At 52.4% G+C, this 13644-nt stretch overlaps 1 protein-coding gene across 1 annotated transcript in view; it reads right to left on the reverse strand.

Annotated features, from left to right (window-relative positions):
• The window catches only part of ONECUT1 (one cut homeobox 1), a 46326-nt gene extending 35595 nt beyond the window's left edge, over positions 1–10731 (reverse strand). Inside the window, exon 1 of the mRNA XM_045812155.2 lies at positions 9239–10731. Coding sequence (XP_045668111.1) covers positions 9239–10343 — 1105 coding nt within the window. The 5' untranslated portion in view covers positions 10344–10731. The remainder of the gene's footprint in view (positions 1–9238) is intronic.
• Between the last annotated feature and the right edge of the window lie 2913 nt (positions 10732–13644).

Raw genomic sequence — 13644 nt, forward strand, 5'->3', positions numbered from 1 at the left:
ATATTGAATTCCAATGAGATAAATAAGGGAAAGATGCAATCTCCACAATTATGATTTTCAGTATGCAAATTTAACAGGGCTAGAAGACACCTATCTCCTGGTGAAAATAATCCTCAATTTTATGACTGACCATCTTCGTCCTTGGATCATCCTCCCCACCCTGGACAAATGCTACGCACTGCCTTAGGAAGCCATTTTTGCAAGGAAGGCAAACTTCAAATTCAGTTGTTTCAATTCGACTCCCTCTTAGGAGCACTCATAATTAAGCTATCATAAGAGGCTGGGAACTGTTTGTGGACATTATGGTAAAATAGCCTCAGTAACTCAATGGTTTATAATCTCGGATGGCTTTACGTGCAAATGCAGAAAAATACTGAAAAAGACCGATTTGCACCGGAGGTATACTTAGCAGTCGTCAGAGTATGCATAATGATCAAACGTGGCATGATCCCGTTCAGAGGAATCTGTCCCCTTGCATCAAAGACAGTGAAAGTGAACTAGGGAGGGAGTGAAGGACTGCTTACTAGGAAAGGTGCTTATGGGAAGGGAAGTGGCCTCAGGAGCCTTCAGTGGACCTTTTCATTCTGACTTCGGGAATTCCCTCCCCAGCCCATCTGCCTAGCTCCTCCCTATGCTGAGAATCCCCTTACCACTTAAAAATGTTTTTCGGTTTAACAATGTCTGTAGGCTGGCAATAAAGGCTTTCTGGGAGGAGCCCCTTTTTAAATGTCAGGATAAAACTCAGGAGCTGCTTCTTACTTTGGGGTGGGGGGTTTGGAGGGAAAGAACACCAAGAAATTTTGCTAGGAATGCTAACCAAACTACGGCGGTGCTCCTGGTTCAGGTTTTCCTCCTAGCAGTCATTTTAATCAGCACTTCCCCTACTTAATGAGCTTGTAGTGCCATTACATAATCACCCGGCTCGCTGGATTAATGATGAAAAGAGGAACTGATTTTTCCAGTTGCATCATTTGAAGTAAATGTTAACTTTCTTTCTGAGTCCTTAGTTAACCGCATTAGTGTGACAAATATGCCTTTGTCTAGCATAAGTAATTAGAATTTAATCACTTTAACTGCATCTTAATTATCCCAAATGAATTGAAAGGACATTTAATAGCAAAGATTAAATTGCCTTAATGAACGATTTTTGTGACTCCATCAATACTTGAATCGCGTTAGCCACTCCTCTCACGCACTTCACCTGCAGTGAGCATGGAGGTCACTAGGTGGCGGGCTTCGCTCGTTTATTTATTTAATTTCCCCAGCCATTGATCTGTTTTAGAAGACAACAGGAAAGAAAGCGAAAAGCTCATAGTTTATTGTGTTCCTTTGATAACCTCTCTTTGGGACTATGAGATCATCACCAGATGCAAAAACGAAAGTAGTGATTTCAGAAACTGTCAATTCTGAGCACCCTATGGCATATGCAAAGGAAGATGAGAGACACATGCATAACTGGAAACACACAGTGTTTGAGGGAAATTGTAAGTTGTCCTCTGGATGATTGCCAGCTCAGACAGTTTTAAGTTCATTTATTATTTTTCAGTGCAGAGTCCTAAAACATGAGTAACAGGCAAGCTTGGAATAGCAAGACAGGCGGTGATCTGAAGCAAAGAAATGTAATTGCTGTTGTAAGTGCAGATCTCAGAACACCAATGCCTGAAAGTATGGGAGGTTTGGGCCTTTGGGCCCTCCTCCAGGCAGGAGTCCCAATGGACCAGTCCCACCCACAGAACACATCTAATGATTGGGTCTTGCCCATCAATAATTGTTTAAGTGAACAAATGGAGAGGGAGACTTGGGTTCCATGTCTAGCTCTCATACAGCCTTACATTCCCTCTGGGTGCTCCTTCAAAATACAGCAATAAAAAGTCTCGCTTATAAGTCTTGAGTAAAAAGAAATAAGTCTCCATACGTAACCGTCTTTGAGAGTCGCAGAGGAGGATACACACTCTCTAGTTTCAAGACCTTTATTACGCAGACACTTTCTAGACTGGGTGTTTATGACAGTAAATCAGACATCTCCACAGTCTAGGTCCAGTGACCTGGTAGATTTGTACTAGTAGGGACAGGGTGGAGAGTAAGAGGGTTCTGGGCTTTGAGCTGGGAAAGCTGAGTTCAGCATATCAATGCTTTCCAGTTGTGTTATCAGAGATAAATTATGTAACCAGGGACAATAATAGTAACTACCACATAAACTAGTGGCTCCCCAACCTTGCTGCTCATTAAAACCAGCTCAGAGCTCTTAAAAATCCTAATGCCTAGGTAATGCCCTGGGTTTTAACTATGAATCATATCTGTAAAGATCCCTAAGTGATTCCAACGTGGAGCAAGATGTGGGAGCCACTGAAGTGAATATTAAAGGAGAACATTTATGTCCTAGTACAGTTCCTGACTAATAGAATGTACACAACAGACATAAGCTCCATCCTTATCAATTGCCATGACAAATTGGACAGGTAGTACCTCAGGGACTGGTTCTGTTCAGCTGTTGGTTTACCAAATTGTCTCATCTAATGGAGAGGAAAAATTCTAGAAGCTAATTTTTTTTACAACTTTATGATAATGGAACATCTTTTGGGAGGAACATAAGATAGATGATACTATAGCAAGACTCAGTGATAAAACGAATTCCTATGTTTGTATCAAAATCATCTGATTGTCTTGGGATTGGTCTAGTCATGTAATCCAATCCTATCACTTTAAGAGGAAATTAAACTTCCTTAGTATTAACTTACTTGTCACAAAATAAAAACCTGTGCAAATCTATTGATAGAAGACAGGAATTTATGATTGTGAAATAAATTCACATACATAAGAAATCAGTCTTTTCTTTTAACTGAACTCTATGAGGCTGACACTTTTCATGTGGAAATAATGTGGTTTTTCTTCTCCCAAAGGTGCTTATTCATCTTATTTAAATAGAGACATGATGAAAATAGTATTTAATGAGTACTTGTTGAATGCATTTATCCAGAATTATGAGAAATCTATCCTAACTATCACGATTTCAATAAGACCCTCCTTCTATTGCTACCCTTGGCTGAGGACCATTCTATTTTACCAAGAGTGTGGAAATTCTGCTGTTTTAATTGAAATGAAACTAGTCATTTCTCATCCAATCCATCAAGGCTCCTTGGTTGATTTAAAGCATTATCTAGGTGTTTATTCCAATATGTGGACTTTACAAAGAGCACTGCACACTTCCTTAAAGGGCAAAGCTTCTAACTATGGATTTTGAGGAGCAAGACACAGAGAACCTTTTTTTAAATTACCAAACTCCATCAGACTTGTGGATTTTCTTTCTTACAAGGAAATCAAGAATAAATTTTACCGATACACTCTGTAAGAACTATCTCTTTTGAGAACTTTGGGTAGCAATGTCTTTTTGATTAGCTGAATTTGCCATGAATGCGGAAATGATGACATCAAAACAGCTCGTGTAACAACCTTCTTAAAGACCTCGTAGATTAGAGATGACTATAGATTTTCCCCAGCACGGATCAAAGGGACTGAATTGAACGTTTTAGCTTAATGATCCAACCCCTGTCACACCCATAGGGACTCGAATTCCGATTTTATAAGCAGGTGTGCACGTGTCCTCAGACACAGAAAGCTGCCAGAGAGGGAGGAAAAGATCAATCATCTGATCGACGAGGATAGGTTTGATCTTTTTGATTACTTGACTGTGCTGGTGTATATTCCTGGCGGGGCCTCGAGACTTCTCATAAACTTCAGAATATTTGCTGTTAGTTTCCACTTCCTTTACTACAACTCTTCAAAGGCCTTCTACCCACTTGCCAGCAGCAAAGAGAAACAGGACCGGGAGAGCGCTGGCGGGGCCCTGTCCAGGGTCCTGACGCCGCACCAAGGCTCCAGGCCCGTCGGCCTCCGCGGGCCCTTTCACCCACCCCACACGAAAGAAAACAAAGCCCTCCAAGCTCAAAGCCTCAGGGCTGCCTCCTGACTCCTGTCAGTTAGCTAGAAGGGGAAGAAACAACAAAACAAAGGAACCACTAATCCATGCTCCCAGTACTACATCCTCCAGCCCCAACATCCTACTCACCTTCTCTACTCTGACCCTGCTTTCCTCAAATAAAAACATGCCAGCAAAAGTGTAATTAGAATAGGAAATCCAAACACGCATCTTGCTTAGAGAGGTCAGAGTTGGGATGTACTTCGGGGGGATGGCAATTTTGTCTCATCAGTGGGGTAATACCCAGACATTGTTGGGGACCAAGATAGATTCCTCCTCCACACCCCTTTCCTATCAAAAAATAATTGTTTTGCAAATCACCAATACAACGATGTGTAAAAACAAAGCCACAGCAAGCATCCCTTTCCTTTCCACAGCGTGTTGAACCAAGAGCTTGTTCAGTGGCCAGCGGCAGCCCGCAGGGGGCGTGCGGAGCTATCGCAGTACACAGCCCATCAGGCTCCCCGGGGAAGGCAAGCCCCAGGAAGGGCATCTGGGAGGGCAGGATGCCAGCTCCCTGCAGGGCACTGAGGATCAAAGCTTGAAGATGAAGAAAGATGTAGCCTGGGCTTTGAGTTACTTTGCTACTACAACTGGTATTGTTGGCACAGTCTGTCCCCAAGTGCCAGTTGTGAAATAGCTATGGCAGAGCCTGGGTCTCTAGTGACCACTACAGCCCTGGGGCCAGCGGGTTGCTCTGGTGGACTCTGATCACCCTTTGGGCATTTCCAAGGGGCTTGGGGCTGCATCCACTGGCAGGACCATCAGAATGGGGCCATCAGAATGGGGTTATTTGTTTCAGGCGGCCATCCTGCATGTGCTGACACTAGGGTCACCACACAATAACTACCAGGCCTCCTCAAGCCTCAGAAGCAGGTCTATCTACCAGTGTCAAACAATCGGCTCCAGTCTTCACTATATGCACACTTCTTAACACTAGGCATTCTTTCCTCCCTTCACTGGGGTTTGTGCTCCCTAGTGGGGACTGCAAGAAGGAACTATTGTCCCCAAACCCTCAAGGGGTCAGGCATGGGCTGAGAAAAAGGCCCATGCAGAGCTTTTTGGTGACTGGAGTGAGAACTTTTGGTTTCTTGCTGTATTGGTGTGTGTGTGTGTTGGGGAGGGGGTCCCCGGCCAACTCCCTGGGCACATGGCCACCATTCACCCTGAGGAGGTGGGGGTTCTTTGGGACTCCTCCTGACAACTGGATGCCTCCACCATTGCACGTCAGGAGGAGGCCACACCAAGCCTTTGGAGGAGACACTCCATTCCCTCCCCTCTACCCCCGCCTCCCAGGCAGTCCCACTGGCTCCGGGGCTGTGAGGCGGATGCGGTTGGCCGCGCCCCGCAGGCCCTTTGTTCGAACCGCAGCCGCTGGGAGCAGCTGCACTGTGTGAGAAGTGGGGCGCGAGGGAACCAGTCTGCGTGGTGCCTTCTCTTGGGCCCAGGAACCCTTCCAGTTCCTGAGTCCCAGTCCTGGTTTTTTTCCCAGCCCAGGAGTCTTTGAGATTTGGGGAAGTGAGGTTCCCAAGGCCCAACACAGCACTCCTACTTCTTGGCTCACTTGGCCCAGGGAAGCAGGGGACAGTTGAAATGTCACCCGCCGGGATAAATATTAACAAAAAGCAAATGGACTTGCATGGAGGCCAGTTATCAATCAACCAGACCGCAAGGCCACTTACGGCAAACACAACCCAGGTTGGTCCCTGCAAGACTTTCTCATGGCCACCTTCTGGCCGAACATCCCTCCCCCACCCTTACCCTCTTCCAGGCTCCCGCTCTCCTTCAGGTCATTCTGGGGCAAATTCTGGATGGGAAGGGGGCGCAGTCCCGGGTGCGGGAGACCGGGCAGTCTCCCCAGCACTGTTTGGAGGTACCCTTCCTTCAGGTACCCCAGGATCAGAGGGGCCCAGCACCCACCCCTGCCCAACCCGCTGGGCCTTGCCTCCTCCTTGGGTCCGCGGTGCTGTGCCCTCTGGTACTGTGCTTTGCAGCCTCTTCAAATACTGACAGCTCCCCTACTGTGGCCAAAGCCTTCTGAAATCTTTAATTGGAAACTAATCTCTTCCAGTCTTAATAAGCACCCACGTCAGAGGCGAGGCGCCCACCCACCCCACCTCGGATGAGATGCAGCCCCGAGCCTAGTTGCACTGTACTTTAATGGGGCAGCAGCAAGTATTACATTGAGGGAACACGTATTGATTTTTTAAAGGTAGTTAATTTGGTGAGAATTTCCTCTTGTCTCCCATCTTCTGCTAAGCCGATGTCATTTTGTAAGGGGAAGGCGCCTCCCCAAACATGCTGCCAAGTGTGGGGGTTTTGACTCTGCACAACAGGCTTCGTGGAACCTCGTATACAGGGATGGGCATGCAAAAGCCCCTCTTCGCCAATGAGTGAAGGAACTGCCCTGAGGGATAAGGAAAGGTTGAAGGGTCTTTAGTGCAAGCAGCGAGCCAAAGTGCAAGGAGCACCTCTGTGCATGGAGGCTAGTGGTGGGGAGACACCAGCAATGTCCCACAGCCTTGGCCAAAGTGCCCTGCAATGCATTTGTTTAAATCTGCAATCGGGCCTATTAGAGATCATTTGGAGAGTCCAGGAAACAGCCTCACTCCCTCCTTACCCCATCCTCGAAATGAAAATGTTAGAGAGATGGCTCATTATTTTTCGGTGATTTTAAAATAGGTCGTGGTTCCTGCAGTGTAACGGGATTGTCCCGGGTTGGGCTCCCTCCGCAAGCGCCCCCGTCCCAGCCTTTCCCACCCTTTCAATTAAGTTAAAAAAAGGAAAATTAAACACTCAACGCTCCATCCGGGTCCTGGGATGTGATTTCAGCTGGGATTGGGCACCAAATTTTCTCCTGCCAGAGTCTCTGATTTTCCTTTCTTCCCTTTTATTCATTCATTCATTTATTTTTTCCAAAGAAAAAGGCCACATGCCTCGGGCTGAGCATGACTTGTCTTAGGCTGCTAGGTGCCAGATTGTCACCCCTTCGATAACCTCCTGGGTCCGGTGAGCACTGGCCGGCATGCGGCCCACGCCTCCCACAGGAGGGTCACAGTACTAGTGCTCGGGGCTTCAACAGCACTGCAGCGCCCACGCGTGTAGGTCAGAGCGCGCGCCCGCTGGTCAGAGTGCAAGGCCCGGTTTCCAGGGCTGGGGGTCATCTCTGAACAGAACCCATCAGTCTGAATTTCCAGGGGGCGACGGGGGGGGGGCAGTGGGGAAAGGTGGTCATTGAAGTCTTGAGCAAGCACCTTCACTAGGTGGGGATCACAAGCTTCCCTGTGGGGGATCCCTTTTCATTTCCAACCCTTTCCTCCATTTCTCCCTGCCCCACTGACAGGCCTGTGTGAGCACTGCCTGGGTACAAGGTTCTGAAGCTGGGCGCGAGGCTGACGTGGGCTTGTGAAAAGGCAGTGACTACTTTGGGTGCCAGCAGAGGCTGGGCAGTCAAGGAGAAGGGTATCCATTTCTCCCACCCCTTCTAGAACCTGAGCTGCCGTTGGGTCTCAGTCAGCTTACGGGGGTGGGAGGCCATACGAGGGATGTACACAGGGCTAGGGAATGGATCTGTGGGAGCCCCAGAGGGTACCTTGTCAATCTCTCCCTCACCATTCCTGTCCTATCTCCACCTCCCCCCCCCCCCCCCCGCGCCCCCGACTTCCAGGCACAAGCTGCAATAGCCTGTGTAGGGATTTTGCTTGGAACCAGTGAGCACAGGCTGGGCTGGAAAACCTGGCGGGGCAGAGGCTCATGAACTGGGGCATGCGGGAGGGAGGCCACCAGTGCCCAGACCCAAATAGTGTTTTGGGGTTGCTTCCGGCTCGGGCGGCAGGCTCAGTGGCACGCCGGCACCTGCCTCCCTCTAGCTTCTCATTGGCCCGCATGAGGTGGGGGAGGGGGCTCTGGCCTCTCGCTTTGATTTTAGACTGTGAAACGGCTCAGTGCCCCCGGCTCTGAGCGGATTGACTGTCTCTCATTCTCCAGGGACGAATTAATGGAGAACGATCAGTTAATTAACAAACCCTCATTCCGGCTTTTACCTTTCTCTTCGCCAGGACTCAGGCCAGGGCACCAGGCTGAGACTGGGGCGGGGGGAGTAGCACGGACCCAGGAGTCAATCAAGTCGGCAGGGTCTCATCAAACCGTGTCCGCCCTCAGCTGCCCTTGGTTCTACCTCCCCGTGTGTCCTCTGCCCTCGGGGGTCGCCGAATCAGCTTGAAATCTCTGGTGTGTTTCAGACTGGGCTAAACTGTCCCCTCGGCCAGCTTCCCGGAGCCTGCCATGCACCTTGGCTTTGAGAGGCTGAGAAGGCTAAGCGCTGTTTGTGCAGCGCCGGGGAGACCTTCCCGCTCAACTCGCAAACACCCGGGCCTCCGGGTTTGGGGCCGGGAGACCTCTGCTCGCAGACTTGGGGGGTCATGTCCACACTCCCAACCCCACGCAAGGGGATACATTCGAAACATCACGCAGAGGAATAAAACGAAATGTGAAGTCGTAAATGAGTCGGCAGCAAAGGCGGTCCCTGGGCTCAGCTGTAAGCTCCCTCGCTGCTCTGCCGCGCTCACCCTTACCTCGGCACCATCTGCCTTCCTCTCCTTTCCACAGCCGGTTACCAGGGCAGAGTGCTTGCTAACTCTTAAACAGCTTCCGCGCCAAACACACACCTTCCCGCGGCTTCGGAACCTTTTGCCGGAACTCTGAGTGTGCTCCCCATCCCTCCCTCCCCTGCCTCGAGCCAATAGAGAGGGGGAGAGGGGTCACCGCACCAAGTTCAGCCAAACGTGGGCGTGCAGCTCCAGCACGCTCCAACCCAACGCCCGGGTATGTGTCAGGGGTACTAGCGGGCAGCATCTGCGCACAGTTCCACGCACGCGTCGCCTCCCTCTTCCCAAACCCAGAGTGCCCAACTGAGAAGCGACGCACAGACCGTGTCCGGCCAGGTGCGCGGGTTTCTCTTCGCCTCCGGCCGCGACCGCTTCCAGCACAGTCTCCGAGCACAAATGCATCCCCGCACTCGCCCAGGCGGTACCGCTTAGCTCCCGAAGCCTACCACAGCCCAATTCACAGAGTCCTAGAACAGGCGGTCTGCTCCCGGGAGCCGTCGCTGGCTCTTCCAGGCCCAGGGAACTACCCACCTCCCCTTGGGGAAAGAAGGATGGGATGATGCGTGTCCAGCTCTCTCTTTTTCCTTCCCTCCTTCGGTCTCTTTAGCTTCCCCAATCCCTTACCTCCCCACCCGTCAGCCCTTGGCCCGCTCACCTGCTAAGCGGAGCGCAGACATCCGCTGGAACTCCGGCTCCTGCAGCCACTTCCACATCCTCCGGAAGGTCTCCCGGCCGGACTTGAGTTTGCTCCAGGGTTTGGGGTTGCGCAGCAGGTCCGAGAGGGTCCCTTGGGAGCGGCAGAGCACCCTCTGCGCGAAGATGGCCTGTGGGATGCTGTAGCGCTTGAGCTCGGTGGTGATACGCTGCGCCACCTCTTTGGTATTGATCTCTTCCATCTGCCCTGAATTACTTCCATTGCTGACCTGTGCACCAGTCACCGAAGGGTTGGGCTCCCGGGCCGTGCCCAGGAGCTGCCCGTGGCCCTGCGCGTTCAGGTGGGCGTGGGGGTGGTGCGGAGGAAGGCCGTTGATGGGCACCATGCCGGCCGAGGTGGGCGTGAGGTGCTGCTCCCCGTGACGGCCGAGCATGGCCGGGTGGTGGGCTTCAAAGCCGTTCGGGGTGAGCATCTTGTCAGTGGGCATGGCGGCGCCCGGGTGGGCATAGTGAGGGAGCCCTTGCTGGGAGTTGTGGATGCCACCGAGACCGGAGCTGGAGAGGGGCGAGAGGCTCTGGCCCATGCCGGCCACGTCCTTGTGGTAGGGGGTATAGAGGTTATTCATAGAGGCCAGCCCGCGCTCGTCCCGCATGAGCGTGAAGCTACCGCTCACATTGCCCGCCAGGCGCTGGTGGTGGTGCGGGTGGTGGTGGTGATGGTGGTGGTGGTGATGGTGAGGGAACTTGTCCGAGACGGTAGAGATGGGCGGCAGCGGCTGCAGAGGGGTTAAGGTGGTGTAGGTGGTGGGCATGCTCATACCTGGGGGAGTCTCGCAGGCCATGGTCATGGTGGGGTGCAGGGGGCCGGCCAGGCTGTGCTCGGGGGCCCGGTGGTGGTGGTGGTAATCGCCGCCGCCGCCACCGCCGTCCAGCAAGGACGCCATGCCCATGGAACGCGGGTGCGCGGGGGGCAGGTGGCTGCCACGGTGCGCCACGGAGCTTCGCGCGTGGGGACTGCCGCCCAGGAGGTCGGCAGGAGCGGGCACCGGCTCATGGTTCACCCCGTGCAGCTCGCCGATCGCCTCCATGGTCAGCTGCGCGTTCATCGTGATCCGGGCGAGCGGGCGGCGGACACAACATCGATGAGGCCGGGCAGAGGCGGCGAAGGGCGCACGCAGTCCGGTCTTCACATCGGCTGCCGGCGACTGTTGCCTTCCTTCCTTCCTTCCTCTCACTGTGGGGCTCTGTCTCCCTCTCTGTGTGTCTCGCCTTCCCTCTTGCCCCCACCTTCCCCTCTGCGTCCTCGGCTTTTTTTTAAATATTAATTTCCAAAAAGGATCCGTGCCGTTGGGCGAGCGCGGCGCCCCCAGCCCGCCCGCCCCTGGTCCCCTCTCGCCCCTCTCCTTCTTAGAATTCTGAGGCCCCCGGCTCCCCTGACGCAGTCCGCGCCTCTTCCGCGGCTGCTGCTTGCCCGCGCCGCTGGCCAGCTCCAGCCATGGCTCGGTTACTGTTGCAGACTCTGTGGCCGCGGTTCCGCCGCCGCCGCCGCCGCTGCCGCCGCCGCCGCCGCCGCCGCGGCCCGCCCTCACGCCCGCCGGGCTCAGCGCGCAAGCGCGCGGCTCGGCCCCGCCCCCTCAGCCCCCGCGCTCGCGGCCCGTGACGTCCCCGTACAAATGATGAAGGGGGGCCCCGCGCCTTAACAGCGGCGCCGGGTGGCCCTGGAGCGGCGCGCACGTGCGAAGGCCTGGCGTGGAGTGCGACCTAGGGCAGCGAACGCAACCCCAGGAGACTTGCGCCCTTCTCGGCTCTCAGGCTGAGGTGGGCTCTCACCCAGAAGCACTTGCCGGGCTCCCATCCCGGGTGGTGCGCCAAGACTGGAAAGTCCTCACCCTTCTCTCCAGTTGCTGCCTCTTGGTGTAGGTTGCCCGGGGAGCTTCGGCCTGTGCAGTTACTCCTTCCACCCTGTCCTACCAAGCTTTATTTCCCAGAGGGCTTCTGGGAGCCCACGCTCTCCCCATCCTCAGGCGCTTGGCAGTTTTGGAGGGAGGAGAAGCAAATATCTTAAATGCTTTGGTCAGCTTGATGACTGTTGACCCTCTGCCCACCCTTTTCCACGGGCCGGAGAGGGGAACGCTTTTCATGCCAAGAATTTTGGTCCCGGCCATATCTCGTTGTCCCCTGCCGCTTGGGTCCTTCTTCATCTCAGCTGATAATAAGGCGGCGTGCTGCTCCGCGAATGACTCGTGTGTGTGTGTGTGTGTGTGTGTGTGTGTGTGTGTGTGTGTGTTGGGGGTGGGGAGTACCCTAGTGGGTTCCCACGTTAACTTCTGGGTGCTGGTGGGGCTGCTGAGGCTTGGGCTGTTCCTGCGGTTCCACTATGGCCCTCCTGGTAAAGCACCCAGAGTCCGCTGCTTGCGGGAAGGACTGACGCCCGCAGAGTGGACCACGCACGCCGGTCTCTCCTTGGCCCGTAGGGACGCCCTCTTCCTGGCGTCACCGAGAGAAGCCTCCAGATTTGAAAATCAATTCAGCTTCGGGCATAATTGTCCGCTTCCCACAATCACGCTCCAATCTGGAATCGAACCCTGTCCTTGGGCTTGGTGGGGACGCGTGGGGAGGCCCCCAGTGTGGGATGTACACCCGGCTACCACATGTCGAGGCTTTCTTTCGTTTACAAAAGAAAGAAAAAAAAATCCGTAACAAAAGGCAGAGCCGTGTCTGCTTAGGTGCTTTCATCCCTCAGAGAAAGGACAGATGTGCCCATTGTCCAGCCCTTGGCAGTTACGACCGGGTCAGCGCCGAGCCTCAGCCCCGGGCTAGCAGTGGTCACAATGGGGGACAGCCTCTCAGAGCCTGGGTATTTGGACCTGGATATGGAACAAAGTGTGTGTGGCCTTTGCTGGGCCAAACTTAGACTGTATGTTCCTTTCCTGGGACACTCACTGAATCAGAGCCCACCAACAGTGTCTCTGCTGAAAATGTTCTTAGACCCTAGGAGAGGCCAGGGCTGGGATGGTGGGAGTAGTGGTGGCTGAGTCACCTAGGCAAACACTTGGGCCAACCAATCCTTGGGGGAAACTTCCCACCAGCTAAGGCATGAGCAGGGGCATCTGTTTATCCAGTTCCCCGGCACAACCAGGGCAACATCATAATCCAAGTAGGTCAAGGCCAGTGGGTACAGTCCAACCTGACTTCCTTGAAAGTGGCCATGTCCTGGGATTGGTTAATCTGGCTGGCTTTATCACCAGAGGCACGCCTATCTTGTCCAAATAATGCCCATGGAGGCCCAGGAAATGGGAATCCATCTCAGTAGACTTAGTGTCTACCAGCACAGTGAACATTTTGGAATTTAAGGCCCCAGACAAGAAAAATTGGGGGGGGGGGCACACTGACATAAAGGAGCTCAGAGAACAAAATTACTCTATTTAAACTTATATCTACATCTAACTATTCATACACATAGACACAAAAACAAAGAACATATTTTCTGCCTAGTGGATCACAATATATTCGTGGGAAGCTGCATCCTTGGTTCCTTAATGTTTCTGTTCTCTTTTCTTACAATACAGAGCACGTAGCTCTCATATAAGACTGAACAGTGGGTTTCAGTAGCAGGCTACCTTTGAGCTAAACTTTTATGTCTCTCCCTCCACCCCATTTTAATCACCTCCGAAAGGATTGATTTGCCCTTATGACAACTCTCTTCCCAAAAGACAGTTTGTTAAAAGAAAGAAGTAAATACCACTAAGTGCACAAATTGTTCATGGTTTTCTCTTTGCGTAAGTTATTAGGGACTTGATCCTGGAAAACCTCCTTCTTGTATGGTTCCCGCCTGGGCCCCTGGAGCCTACCTGAAGAGGGCTGAGATCAGGTGAGCTCAATACTGCCCCACCTACCCCAGCTCCCATGAAAAGGGGGTCTGGTTCGGTGTTGGTCCCTAAAGGAGAAGCCAAAGGAAAGATCTTTGTTGAGTTAATGTGTGTGCAGGACTTGCTTTGGTTTGCAAATCTCCTTAATCTTTCTTGGCTTTTCATGCCTTTCATTACCATTGTTTACCTGTAGTTGACTGAATTGCAGTGATTTTTAAAGAAACATTGTATTCTTATTTGACCTTTTGGAAAAATTTCCTATCACTGAGGATGTGTGATGAGTGGGAAGGATGCTCTTAGGCCTAGTTAAAGGTGAATGTACATGTGTGTGCATGTGTGGGAGGGACACTAGATGGACTGCCAACTGCTGGAGGGCTGGGATTGCTTTTCATCATTTTCTTCCTCTCTACCTTTCCCCCTTTCAGTGCCAGCACAATGCCTGGTATCCAGCAGGTACATTATGGGGAATGAAAGAATTAGAGCCCAAGGAGGGGTCCCTTAAAACTACTTGGTTGGTCATTGTATGCAATTACAGGAT

Source organism: Ursus americanus, chromosome 36, assembly GCF_024610735.1.
Source record: "Ursus americanus isolate L20-20 chromosome 36, mUrsAme1.1.p, whole genome shotgun sequence".
NCBI lineage: Eukaryota > Metazoa > Chordata > Mammalia > Carnivora > Ursidae > Ursus > Ursus americanus.